Source organism: Pinus tabuliformis, chromosome 6 (genome assembly GCF_031772625.1).
Source record: "Pinus tabuliformis cultivar Carrire ecotype Pingquan chromosome 6, CPIR1, whole genome shotgun sequence".
In the NCBI taxonomy this organism is placed as follows: domain Eukaryota; kingdom Viridiplantae; phylum Streptophyta; class Pinopsida; order Pinales; family Pinaceae; genus Pinus; species Pinus tabuliformis.
Genome location: NC_142292.1, coordinates 72,128,127 through 72,141,735, shown reverse-complemented (window position 1 = coordinate 72,141,735; position 13,609 = coordinate 72,128,127). Strand labels below are relative to the sequence as shown.

At 38.3% G+C, this 13,609-nt stretch overlaps 1 protein-coding gene across 5 annotated transcripts; it reads right to left on the bottom strand.

The window, feature by feature from the left end:
* Nucleotides 1-266: 266 nt before the first annotated feature.
* LOC149257301 (putative anthocyanidin reductase) lies at nt 267-3,013 on the bottom strand. 5 transcript variants are annotated; one of them, XM_089369543.1, is made up of 5 exons: nt 2,406-3,013; nt 1,235-1,429; nt 995-1,154; nt 539-635; nt 267-445 (listed from the first exon to the last, which is right to left on the bottom strand). In XM_089369543.1, exons 1-5 carry the CDS (start codon nt 2,610-2,612, stop codon nt 286-288), a joined length of 819 nt encoding a protein of 272 aa, XP_089225669.1. In that variant the 5' UTR covers nt 2,613-3,013; the 3' UTR covers nt 267-285. The 5 variants fall into 5 exon arrangements, 3 of the variants coding, with proteins under 3 accessions (XP_089225669.1, XP_089225672.1, XP_089225680.1); XM_089369546.1 differs by having other exon boundaries at nt 590-635; XR_016245942.1 differs by having other exon boundaries at nt 343-445; nt 590-737.
* Between the last annotated feature and the right edge of the window lie 10,596 nt (nt 3,014-13,609).

Here is a 13,609-nt window from a genome sequence, read left to right as displayed (position 1 = left end):
TCAGATTTAACTCAGCTGTTATTTACACCTAAGTTGATCTTATATCTTGTTACATTAACAGCATTGATTATCTACACCTGCGGCACAACTACAGGCAAAGAAGGCTTTCAAATAGATTAAAAATCAAGCTGAGAATCATTCAAACTTCAACTCAGACATCAATTTACATCATAACCAAAAGTAAAAAGGCTTTTACTAATAGATTCATTACATCATAACCAAAAGTAAAAAGGATTTTACTAATAGATTCATTTTGAAACGGGGCATTGTCCAACAAATTAACTTTTAATCCATTTTTTTTTCCAGGAAAAGGTGAAAGATAATAATAATCAGACTGAAGACCGCAGCGTAAATACAGTTAAGGAAGCAGCTGATGCAATTAAACCACGAGCTTGTCCATGGATACATAGTTATAACACCACCATCACTCTCTGCATTATCCAACCTGTAAACCAAAAAATATGCTCACAAAAATTATGATTAACTCATGTATAGTGGTGGTGTTGAAAATAAAAGATGAAAACTAATGGTTACTTACTGAAAGTCTATCTTGTACTTTGGATAACGCTTGCAAATGAAATCTACAAACCCTGATAAAGTGGTGCTATGGGCAGAGCAAATGTATCTTTCTCCCACTGTAGGTTGTTCCATCAAAAACAAATGAGCTCTACAAACATCTTCAATATGAACAAAAGATGTCACAATAGACTTCAATAATCCTTGCCATTATGTGTTTCCTGCAATTCAATCATGGCTTTTTATCGTTAATTTGATTTTATTTAAATTTGGAACATACCCATATTTAAAAGATAAATGATATTAAATCTACGGAATGTTTATCGTTAATATGTAAAACCTAATGGTGAGATTGTAACCTCATACCTCATTATTTTCTATTATATAGAACCTGATGTTGTCGTGCCACATCAATTATTAAAAACAAACCCAAAAAGAGAAAAGCAAAACAAAAAAATCAGGCTCGAGTTTGTGAAACCTGTGATGAGGGACATGGTTACATCGACGCTGGAGGGAATTGTCGTTGTTAGCCAAGGACCCACTACTGTGACTGGGACCATACTGACAACTTCCATTTTGTTTTCTTTAGCAAATTGCAGGGCAGCTTGGTCTGCCAGGGTTTTTGACACATAATACATCTGAATGCATTCAATCAATGAAAACCGCAAAACTTCCTACAATGTTCAATTTAAACCAGAAATTCGTGCAATAAACTTACCCAACCAGGGGGTTTATTTTGTCTGATGAGATCTACTGAGCTCCAGCATGATTCATCGATGATTTCCACTGGTTTCTCTGGAAAAGAAGCAGCACTGGCAGATGATGTGTAAACCACATGCCTTACACTTTTGGTTACTAGGCAGGACTTGAGAACATTCAGAGTTCCTCTCACGGCAGTTTCAATCACCTCTCTCTGTACAAAACAATTCGATTAATATCATATCGTTGTCCCAAAAACATCGGTAACTTACTTCTTTACTGTTTCACTTACCTCTGGATCTTGGGAACCAAAATCTGTAGGAGTTGCAACATGAAAGACGCCGCGGCAGCCATGGATGGCATAGTCAAAGCTCCCTTCCTCGCAGAGATTTGCTCTGAAAAGACGAAGCCTCTCTTGGGCCCCTGAGAGTGAGAGAAGGGATGAGTTCTTTGATGGGTTGTGTGGATCTCTGAGAGTGGCATGCACTGTGTACCCATTCTCCAGCAGAGTCTTTACGAGCCATTAAGCTAATTTTTTTACTTTGAACTTCACCTTATTATAAATTTTGAAAATATTTTAAAATCTAAATAAAACCAATTGTGTGCTTTCTCTTGTTTTTCCTGTTATCTGTAAGAATGACCAAAAAGGTGTGAATGCTAAAAATGTAACAAGTTCAGCCAAACCTTGGAATTAAATAAATTTTCCCATAAAAATTGTCAATATTATTTTTATAATGTATGGATTTTGACCTATTCATATCATCGTTCTATCAGGCGAAAAAAAGAATTCTAAAAGTTGTCCGTTCCAAAACTTCAGATGCAATTCATTTCCCAAAAAACCTTTTACAGCAATACCGATTCTCTTTGTCAACAAGTAAATCACAAATCGGGTTATATTAGCAAAGAAGAGAGAGGTGCGAGGTTCGAATCTCTTTCCCTCCCCGTTAAAGTGTTTTGTATCTTAGCTTCGTAACTGACACAAATCAATCCAATAACGAAAAACTTGGTAACCAAAATAATTCGGTGACAATTTCGACTAATAATGTGATATCTGAAGGCAAATAATGAAGCATAAAACTTAATTCAAACAGTAAAGAAAACCTGAACACTCGAATTAACTATTCCTCACAATTCATGATAAAAAAATAACATGAAATTGACACAAATATGCAAAGAGCCGGGCAAATAACCTGGTCAATTCTTCTCTTCTGAATTCCAAATTGGGTACCTTTAAACCATCTCAGCCAATATATATCAGTACCACCTCTGTCCCGTGAATTTTCCTCCGCCGCTGAGTTTATAATTTCTCCCGTGTCCGACGATGAAGCTGGGAATAGCAGAAGCGAAAAAAGTAGCAGTAACCCCAGAAATCCTCCGTTAGGCCTGTGGATATTCATTCCCTAAGATGCGCTAATAAAATGTAAATTCGCCAGAAATAAATCAATATGCAGTAAAGATCTGCTCCAACATCAATGCCGAAACGCTTTGACAAATTCCCGTCACTTGTTGTTCTCAATTGAGACACCACAAACAGTGTTTTTCTTCCCGTCTCGACAAAGGGGTGGAATAGAAAAAGGAACTACCCGCTGTCTCCATTGCGCGTATGAACCGTGGACCAGAGGCAAGCAGGCGGAACATTCTTGAAAATGATTGAACTACCTATTTGGACTGCAAATTTTCGTTGAAAAGTCGGTCTATTGACAGAAACGGCAGTTCTGCTAAATGTGGGAAGCCCGTATAAAATATCCATGAATACACGACGCAGCTCACTTGCAGAACCCTGCGGTTATGCCCGCTCTTTTCCCGATGCCACGTAGCGTGAGATTGCAGAACTCTGCGATTATGCCCACTCTGTTCCCGACGCCACGTGTCAACGTGAGAAACAAAGGGACGACGAAAGTCCCTTTCAAAGGAAGGCCTATCGGCCTAATTAAGAATCAAAATAAAGTTATGAAGTTAAACTAAACTAAATTATTATAAAATTGAAGTAACAAAAATAAATTAAAAATTAAAAATAATTAAAACTAAACTAAAGTACACTAAGCAAACCACATTTAAAACTAAAATAAAACAATTAAAAGTTTATTGCATTAAACTAAACTAAATTATTATAAAAATTGAAGTGACAAAAATAAACTAAAAATTAAAAGTAATTAAAATAAAACTAAATTAATAAGTAAACCACATTTAAAACTAGACTAAAACAACTGGAAGTCTATTGTCCTTGGGGTCTTGGATAGACATTGATTGGGTGCTCTATTAAGGCACTCCTGATTTGAAGTCATCGGTTCAATTCCATGCCTCGATCAGGGTGATATATTGGAGATGATGAAGATGTAGTCATGCCAAGCTTACAAAAAAAAAACAATTGAAAGTGTATTGCACTAAACAAAAAAGATATTAGCAATATTTTTTCATAACGACCTATGAAAGGGATTCTGATGACACCATTCACTTGAACATAAACATTTTTGTTTACTTTGTATAATGTTTTTAAGGATATAAAAACTAATAATATTTTGTTCCCTTATTTAAAACAACATGAGAAACAAAAGAAGCTTCCTCCAATTAAATAAATTCAACACATATACTGCATGGCTCACTAAGGCAGTTACATCTAACAATCCTCACCTTACAATTTTACAATGTAAATAGACACCCTAACTGTTTGGATGTAGATTTTGGTTTTGTCCTTCTCTTTCCAACTATTAAATTGCAATTAATGCCATTATAATCGCAAAACATCAGATTCTTCAATGTTAGTCAGTATTGATATGAGTATGTCATTATGGATTTTTGAGTTTTCTTCTGAAAAAGTCTTATAAACATCTTGGTTTCTTTAATTCATCGTGAAATATATGTACATAGTGTTTTATAACTTTTCTTGTGTTGTTTTAATTTGTCAATATTTCTCTCTATCACAATAAGTTTTCATATTTTCTATTCCTTCCTATATAGTTTAGAGTTGTTTTGGCTCTGCAATAGATTTAAAAATTAATTTATTGTTGAACCTCACAATTGTTTCTTTTTGACACCCTTTTTCACTCTACCTATTTCTTTTTGACCTTCATAATCACACATTGGCCATCAAGTTACAAAGATTAATACATGGCAGGTATACAATTGTCTTGTATTTCATAAATTGATAATATTCTTTATTATTTAGTTTAATGTTTACTTCATCTACCGAATTATGATGATTTTATAACTAATACAAGATTCTGTGTCCAAGTCCGTGGTTTGACAGGTTCCAAGGTGCCAGCTAGGAAGCGAAATATATGGATAGGTGGCAATTAATGCACTCAACAATTTCATCCTATTCTCATGAACCAAATCAATGGAAACATTTCCTAGCAATTTGGCCAAAGGAAAATTCAACCTCCGTAATCGACAACAAGCGAGTGAGAACGAGATCTGTGCCTCATGATTTGCTTTGATAATAACAAATCATGAGAGAATTATGCAATATTATCTTTTCAAGTTAAATTTGGTTTATGTTGATAGGGATTAAGTGTATATCTCTGAACAATTAATTTCCACGAGGTCTATAAATATGCCTCTCGGCAGAAATGAAAACAGTGATAGTGAATGTGACAGTGAGACTTAAGCTTTGTTGTTTGATACTTTGTTTTTAAAAAGAACCGCTTTAGTTTCTCAATGCGTGGTTAAAGTGCTTAATAAATAATGTAGTGACTACCTGCTTCTCGTTGAGGGCCCCCTCAAGACAATAAGGATCCTTGTTTTGTTTTAACGGTTAGCTATTGGCCTTATATTCTCGTAGATTTCCGTTTATTCAATCGAGTATTTATGTTTTCAATTTTCTTTCAGAGTTCAGTTAAAATCATTGTGCTAATCATTCTTACTGTTCAGATTTTGAATGCACATGGATAAAGCTTAGCAGCAGTGATCTAGTTTCACACAATGTTTCATCTTAGACAATATATTTATTTGCAAAATTAGTTGTTTTTTTAACAAAAATGGTTATGGGGTGTTTGCATTCATCTTGGCCTGAATGCCGAAAATTTGATTACATTGGAGATTTCTTTGCCCTGTTGCCGCTCACTGCAGTGACTAAGTATGTAGCTGGAGCTTGCAGAATTCTTCCTTACTAAGGAGTCCATGGAATCAATTTCAAAGATTTCCCCCACTTGAAGATACATACAAATTTATTTAATAGCAAGCAGTAGAACATGGCAACGATCAGATTATGGAATGGGTTCCCATGATTCTTTTCCATCTTTCATCTTGGTTCTGGCAGAGAGGAGGGCAGCTTTGTTGGCTTCAATGTCCGCCTCTTTATTATGGGTTCTCAGCACATGATAATAATTCAAGTCCTGGAAGTTGCTTTCCAAGCCTTTGATTCTGGTTATCAGTCTTGCTAGTTTAAGATCCAAAGCTGGACATTTGGAAGCCATTGTGTTTATGATGATCTGGGAGTCTCCTATAATAGTAGCTTCTTTTATGTTTAATTCTTTGAGGCTCTTGAGACCTTGAAAGAGGGCTAAGGCCTTCGCTTGAGTGCTGGAAGAATATCCAAGTCCCCAAGCATAGGAATGGATTTTTTCCCCAATTGGGTTTACAATAACACCTCCTGCTCCAGCTTTGCCTGGATTACCCTTTGCTGGCCCGTCAAAAAAGAGGGAGTGTCTTTCTTGCGTTTTGAACCAGTCTTGAAAGTCACTTTTAGACTTCCTTATTTGCCAGTATTTAATGATAGGGGTGTTTCTGACTGCTGGTTGGAATTGAAGGTCTAGACTCGATCCCCAAATGATGTCTTGTTGACTGAGGTTGGAGTCATCTTTTATATCAGTCAAGCACTCCTTGATGTGGCATTTGATTTTGTTTTCTAAAATCTTGTGATTCTGCTTTGTATTTCTGAAGATTTTTCTGTTACGTTCTAGCCATATCTGCCAGCTTATAATCTTTGGGAGGACTGCCCACGTAGTTTTAATGATCTGATTTTTAGGAGCTGGGCCAGGGTATCTGGTTGCCCAGTTTGAGAAGAGATCCGCCATGGTGCAAGGGAGCATGATATTAGGTTCCAAATTATGAATAAAGGAAAACCATACCTGCTTGGGGAAGTTACACTCTAGAATCAAATGAACTGCTGTCTCTGCATTTTCACTGCACAATGAGCAGATGGAGGGACCGTAGAAACCTTTCCTCTGTAAGATGTCATAAGTTAAGATTTTACCATGGCAGAGAAGCCAGGAAAAGAAGTCAATTTTGGGCCATGAAGGAGTGCGCCATACACCTCGCCATGGAGCTGGATTAGGGGGGACATATGGTCTCTCATTCAATTTGACGTACCCCAGGGAGACTGCGTAACCTCTGGTATTCGACCCCCAACCTTTCAGGTCTCTCTTCCTCGTGTGCGTGGGCGCCAATCCATGCAAGCAATCAAGTAACATGGCCCATTCATTTGTCAATTTATCCGACACCTCGATGTGTTTCCAACCTTCCCAAGTAGCGTTGTTCCATAGAGAAATATCCCATAGCGTGCACAGTCCCTCTCTGTCCATCCAGCAACGCAGCGTGCTAATTGAGGCTCTGTTTTCAATTGATTCTTTATTCATGATTTTGTCAGTCCAAATGCTGACCTTTTTGCCATTACCTGGGATCCAATAGGAGTGTGCTGTAATTAGAGGGGCAGCTTTAGCGTATAGCTTCAGGAATGCCGAGTTAGGCCTTTGAATAACATTATCTAAACATCTGGTGTGGGGTCCTCTGAAATATTTTTTCCAGAGAGCCACTTGAGCCGAGCCAAGATTGGGTGCAATGATTTTCCATATGATCTTTGCTGCCATTGCCACATTCTGCTGGCAGAGATTTTTAAAATTTAAGCCCCCCTCCCACAGTGGCTTTGTAATGGTTTCCCAACTGATAAGAGGAATCTTATTTTTGTTTTGTTTTCCTCCCTTCCAGAATAACCTCCGAATATATTCTTCCATTTTTTTTATGATGGTTGCCGGAGCAAGAAGCCCAGTGAATTGGAATAAAGGGAGACTAATAAGCACTGATTTAATTAAAACTGATTTTCCAGCAGTATTGAGCCAGGAGTAGCCCCAGGCTTGTATCTTTGACTTAAATTTTTCCAGCTGTGGGAGCCAGTCTTTGCTTGTAGGTCTCTTATGATATACAGGTAGACCCAAATATTTGAAAGCTGACTAGGAGGAAGAGGCTACGAAGCCCAAGCATCTAGAAATGTCAGATAGCAACCTGGGCGTAGTATTCCAGCTGTAGATGTGGCATTTGCTCTTATTTACAGCGCTGCTTGAGGCCTTACTGAATTCATCCAAAACCGCTTTGAATTTTGATGCAGAGGAGAGAGTGGCAGGTCCCAGTAACAAAGTGTCATCCACAAACAAGGCGTGGTTTATGTTTTTTACCCCTCTTGCAATACACAATCCATTGATGTCTTGATCTTGCATCTTTTTGTCTAACAGGAAGCTGAGGATAGAAGCTTGGATGAAAAAAAGCAGAGGGGATAAAGGACACCCCTGTCTAAGTCCTCTCGAAGCTTTGAAAAAATCAGTGGCTCTTCCATTCACTAGTGGGGCGATCCATGACTTCGAGATGCATGCTCGGATCCATTTAATGAAATTTTCTCCAAAACCAAATTTTCTCATAACATTTAAAAGAAAGCTATGATTTACTCGATCAAATGCATTGGCTAAATCAAGTTTAATTACCATACCTTGCTCTTTTCGGAGAAGACTTGAATGAATTGCCTCTTGGACGAGAATGAAGTTGTCCACGATCTGCCTTCCTTGGATGAAGCCTCCTTGGTTCTCAGGGATTATTTTGGGTAGAATGAGCTTCAATCTGTTTGCAATTACTTTGGTGATTAATTTGTATCCAGTGTTACATAGGGAAATCAGACGAAATCTGTTGAAGATGTTGGCGCCTTTTTCCTTGGGTATAAGGGCTAAGAAAGTAGAATTTGTGCTGCCTCCTATTTTCTGAGTGTTCTGAGACTTTTGCACCATTTTGAGCAGATCCTTTTCTATAATCGGCCAGCAAGCTTGGAGAAATCTGGCAGAGAAGCCATCCGACCCAGGGGCCTTATCCGGTTCCATATCAAAGAGGGCTTTTTTCACTTCATCTTTAGTAACTTTGGCCTCAAGAGTTTCCTTTGTACGCTGAGAGATTACAGAAGGTATAACGTCTAGCAGATATGAATATTGATTCGAATCCTTGTCCTCACTATACAAGTTTTGAAAGTGTAAAAAGGCTGCTTTCTTTATATACTCAAAATCCTTATGAATGTCATTATCCTCTTTAATCTCAGAGATAGTGTTGAAGCATTTCCTTCCCTGGGCTTGTTTGTGAAAAAACGCAGTATTCCTATCCCCTGCTTTAAGCCAGAGATTGCGATATTTTAATCTCCAACATTCTTCTTCAACTAAGCAAGCCTTGTGGAAGCACTGTTGCAGATGAGGTTCCTGATCTAATAACTCCTTAGTGATTGTATCATTCTCCATACGCTTTTGGTGGGAGGCAAGCGAGGCTTTCATGGATTTTCTTTCTGTAGCCGGATTGGACAGAGTTTTAACCCATCTTTTGAGAGCTCCTTTTACCCTTCTAAGCTTTTCTTCCCAGATATAGAAAGGTGAACCTTTGATAGGTTAATTCTAGCAATCCTTGACAATTTGCATGAAGTCTGGCTCCTTTATCTAGAGCGGGCTAAATCTAAAGGGGATAGGACCCAAATCAAGATGAGCTAGAAGTTCTAGTTTAATGGGCTTATGGTCTGAGATGCTATTAGCAAGAATATGCATTCTTGGTTCTAGGCCTAGCAGCAAGTAGGAACTTTGAATAAAAAACCTATCTAGCCTGGCAACAATATGACCGGGGCCCATTCTTTTATTAGACCAAGAGTACTTACCAGAAGAGGATTTGATGTCTAGCATGTCCCAGTCCTGCAAAATATCCTCCACCCATTCCCTTGCTGGATCACGTACTATGCTTCCTCCCCTTTTTTCGGATGAATGGAGAGTGAGATTGAGATCTCCGACAATAATTATATTTTCCATGTTTGTCAAATCTTCTTGTTGCTTTATGGAATCCCAACAATCCTTTTTTTCCCCAACATTGACAGGAGAGTAAACATTAAAAAGACAAAAAATTTCCTTAGTGTCTAGATTCTGCATTTTCAGCAGCAACAGTGGCTATTTTTAGCCTCAAATAGGACTGGAAATTTTCTATTATTCCATAAAGTGCCAATTCCTCCCGAGGCTCCCCGGGCAGAGATTGCTCTTACTTCACTTTTGAACCAGAGTTTCTTGCTTGTTTGAAGGAAGACTATGTTTTCCAACTTTGTCTCCTGGACGAGAAGTATGTCTGGAGTCTCTGTTCTGATTAAGCTTCTAATGGCTTCTTCCTTAGCTTTTCTCCCGATACCTCTACAATTCCAGGAGATGATCTTCATTATTTGTGTTTCTGGTGGGCTCCCTTGGAGCCTTGGGTCTGATTTTTCGACATCTTTGACTTTGGAGCTAGTAGTTTTTCCAAGGTTAGTTGGCTGCCCTGAAGTTTTTCTTTGTAGGTCTCCTGCTCCCTTTTTTCCCTATCAGTTTTTCGACCTCTTGTAGATCTTCTTACCGAGGTTTGGGACTCTCCTATTTCCCCTTCCTCTTCTGATTCTTCAGATTCCTGTTCTTCTTCCTCCTCCTCTAAAATCTTACCTTTGGGATCTTCAGTATTGGCTCCTTTGGGGGAGGCTGGGGGGGTACCTTTGCCTGAAGGAGATGTTTTATGGACCTCGGTCTCCTGAGTCATTTCTGTCTCCTTTTGTACCTCGACCTCCTGGGTGCCTTCTGTTTGCGAGCTCAGAGGGTCGAACTTGTTTTCTGGCGCAGTCTTGGTCGGGATCTAGTGGGCAGTGGTCCGATGAGGCCCTTTGCCGTTAGGGCCTCCCGATTTCTGATTCTTAGGATGCGATTTGGATTGCTTAACTTGGTTCCATCCGTCCTCCTTCCCCTACGCAGCCTCATTGTTGGTCGGTCAATCTCTGGCGAAGTGTCCATAAACATGACATTTCCGGCATTTGAAGGGCAGCTGCTCATAATCCAATTTCTGTAAATGCGTCCAACTTCCGACCTTTATTGTGATGGCCTATGGCACCTCTAGATCAACCTCTACACAGATCATGGCACAATCATATTGGTATTTATTATTTTCTCGGTCTATGAATTTCCCCAGGGCATTTCCAATGTGTTTCAGTGAGTCCCAATTCCAACAATGTACTGGAAGATTTGGAAGTCTGACCCACACCGGGACTGCTTTGGGCACATCTACTGTTGGATTGAAGTCCGGGGTCCAATTGTTCAGATACAAACTATGAGGGCCCATGCAGTAGGGGTCGTTTTGGAAGATCAGGTCTTTGTCTTCCTTTGATGTGAATTCGAAGAGGAAGTATCCTCTCCCCAGAAAGTATGAGGTGACATTTTCTTTGATTAGCGGCGCCCAGTTTCTGATGACCCAGCTCTCGGTGGATTTTGGAGACGGCTATAGCCCAGTGAACTGGCCGATGAGAGCCCGTTCAGCTAACGACAGAGCAACTTGGATCGGGGTTTCTGGAGGAAGAGAGAACACCAGAATATCATCCAATTTTTTAACAAATTTCGCATCTTCAGCGATTTTCTTCTTAGGGAGACCAGCCAAGAGCTGGGAGAAGGCCTCAGCAGGTGAAATCGGCAGAGGAGGCAGGGGAGCCACCTGAGGAGAGCCCAACCCCTCCATAGATTCAATCCCCAGGAGTGGGACTATCAAAATCCAGCAGATTGATCCATGAAATGGCCCAACCGCAGCATGCAGAAGTCCGCAGGGGTCAGATCGGCAAAGAGCGGGTGAGCTCGTTGCTTGCAGGTCGCGCAAAGTGTGGGCCTCAGGGTTCAGAGCTGAGGGCTGTAGAGCGCGCGGCAGCAAAAAAGACTAACTCCAAAATTTTTACCCACATTGGTGTTTTACAAATTTAGTTGTTAAATTCAAGCATGTGTGATCTTTAATTCAAGTAAGTGTGAGTTTTTTAAAGCAAAAGTTTATTTCATTTCATTTTTCATGCAAGTGTGATTCTTATTCATGCAGACGTGTGATTTTCTTTAAACATGAGATTTCTTAAGTGAGGTCAGTTTTCATTTATGCAACAGAGTGTGAATTTCATTTAAGCAAAGTATGGATTGATTTTCATTTATGTAAAGTGTGAGATTGATTTACATTTATACAAGTGTGGAATCTTATAAGTTGATGTAGTTTTGTTTGAAAGCAGAGAGTGTACTCATCATTGTAGAGATAATCTTATTTTCTAAGAATAACTAATTTTCTCATGTGCATTTCAATAATTTAATTTAATATAGAATTTATATTTTGATAACTCAATTTAATTTAGAATTTGTGTGAATAGCCAAAGACTTCTAGCACATACAGTGCACTTACACTTGATCAGTTTACTAGTCCTGGTTGATAATTCATGTAAGTAATTTATGATCAATTAAATCACTAAACATTTTGGCGTCATTTTCGGGGAAGTGTATATAGGAGTTTTTTCTTTTTACTTAAAAAAAACAAACAAGAATGATATGCATATGGAAAGAGATTCTAGAGGTAGATTTGTAGGTAGAGGTAAAAGCTTAATTCCAACATCATCACTCACCCCACCACGACCTCGTAGTGCCACACCACCCACTAAAACAAATATTCCATCATTTGCAAGCAAACACAAACTTCGTGAGGTACTCAGATTCGAAATCCAACCTAGAGATTCACCAACCTCATCAACTGAAGCAATAATAGAAGAAGAGGATTCTTCATCCCCAACATAAGGAGTAATTTTCCTATCTTCAACTTGAGAGCTACTTCTAGGACAAGAGCTAGAAATTCCTAGTGAAGAAGAGGAGGAAGAAACTTATTTTAACTTACCATTGATATGAGACGCAGAAGAACTAGAAGAGGAATTAGAAAACACAATTTTGGAACCCTATATTAGTTCTGAAGAATCTACAATGGCTAGAGAAGGGGAAGGAGAGACAGTAAGTAGAGTTGAATTAGGAAATTTGCTTGACAACTTTAAAACATACATTTTAGGGAGTCTTAGTGAACAAATAGATACCCTTAAAGTGAAAAATAAGGGGAAGAAGAGGTACATAATATCAATGGTGAACAACCTAGGATTGGAGGAGGAAGAGGAGGAAATAAGGGAGGAGGAAGAGGTGGAGGAAGAGGGAGAGGAGGAGGTAGAGGAGATCTAGAACCTTTTGGATTTCCTATCCCCTATGAAGATACAACAACTACAATGAATAACATCTCACCCTCCATCCTTCCAAATTTTCATGGATTAAGAAATGAAGATCCTGAAACATTTCTCTTTGAGTTTGAAGTCTTGGGTAGATCTTGTGATTACTTGCTTGACACTCAAAAGTTGAAATTGTTTCCAGCATCTCTTAAGGATGCAACATTAAAATGGTTCATGGGCTTAGAAGTGAATTCTATAAGAACATGAGAAGAAATGAAAACTACATTATTAGAGAAATATAAGGAATAATGTATGCCCCATAATATTAAGGATGAAGTATTTAAAATGATGCAAAAATAAGATGAAAATCTTGAATATTTCATTGAAAGATTTGCTTATAATGTTAAAAGGGCTAAAATGCATGAATTAGATGAAGAAACTTTGAAATCTCTCTTATTAAAATCCATCAGAGATGAGTGGATTGATCTTCTCAATTTGATGAGTAAGAGAGATATTTCTCAGTTATCATTTGGAGAAATTTGTGAGTTATGCATACACATTTCAAGAGGTAAGGCAAGAACTAGGAAAAATCCAAGATACCCTCTCATGTATAGGATTAATAAATCTGCAGTTGGAACAATAAGTAGGGTTGAATTAGGCATTTTGCTTGACAACTTTTAAAACATACATTTTAAGGAGTCTTAGTGAACAAATAGATACCCTTAAAGTGAAAAATAAGCAAAAGGCTAAAAATGATGCATTATCAATCTTTTGTCCTAAATGTAGAAAAAACATGCTTTGAGAGAATGCCCTCTTGACTTAAAAGGTGTAGAAACCTGTGTTATATGTGCAGAAAACCATGATACAAAGGAATGTCCTTCAATACCAGGTCTTAAAGATGTTTATCAAGAGGAAGTAATACCAAATCAAGTAGATCCCCTTTGTTTTATTGCTAAGAGACCATGTCAAAATTCACAACCAAATATGACTGAAGGTTTTAACACTCAATCATTTGCACAACCATAACAAAACAATTGGACTGCACCCATGCATTGGAAATATTGGCCTCAACCTTGGGCCTAAGGATAGAAAAATCTTTATGGAAAATATCCTCAATATCAACAACCTTACCCTATTTTTCCACCACAATATTTTCTTCAA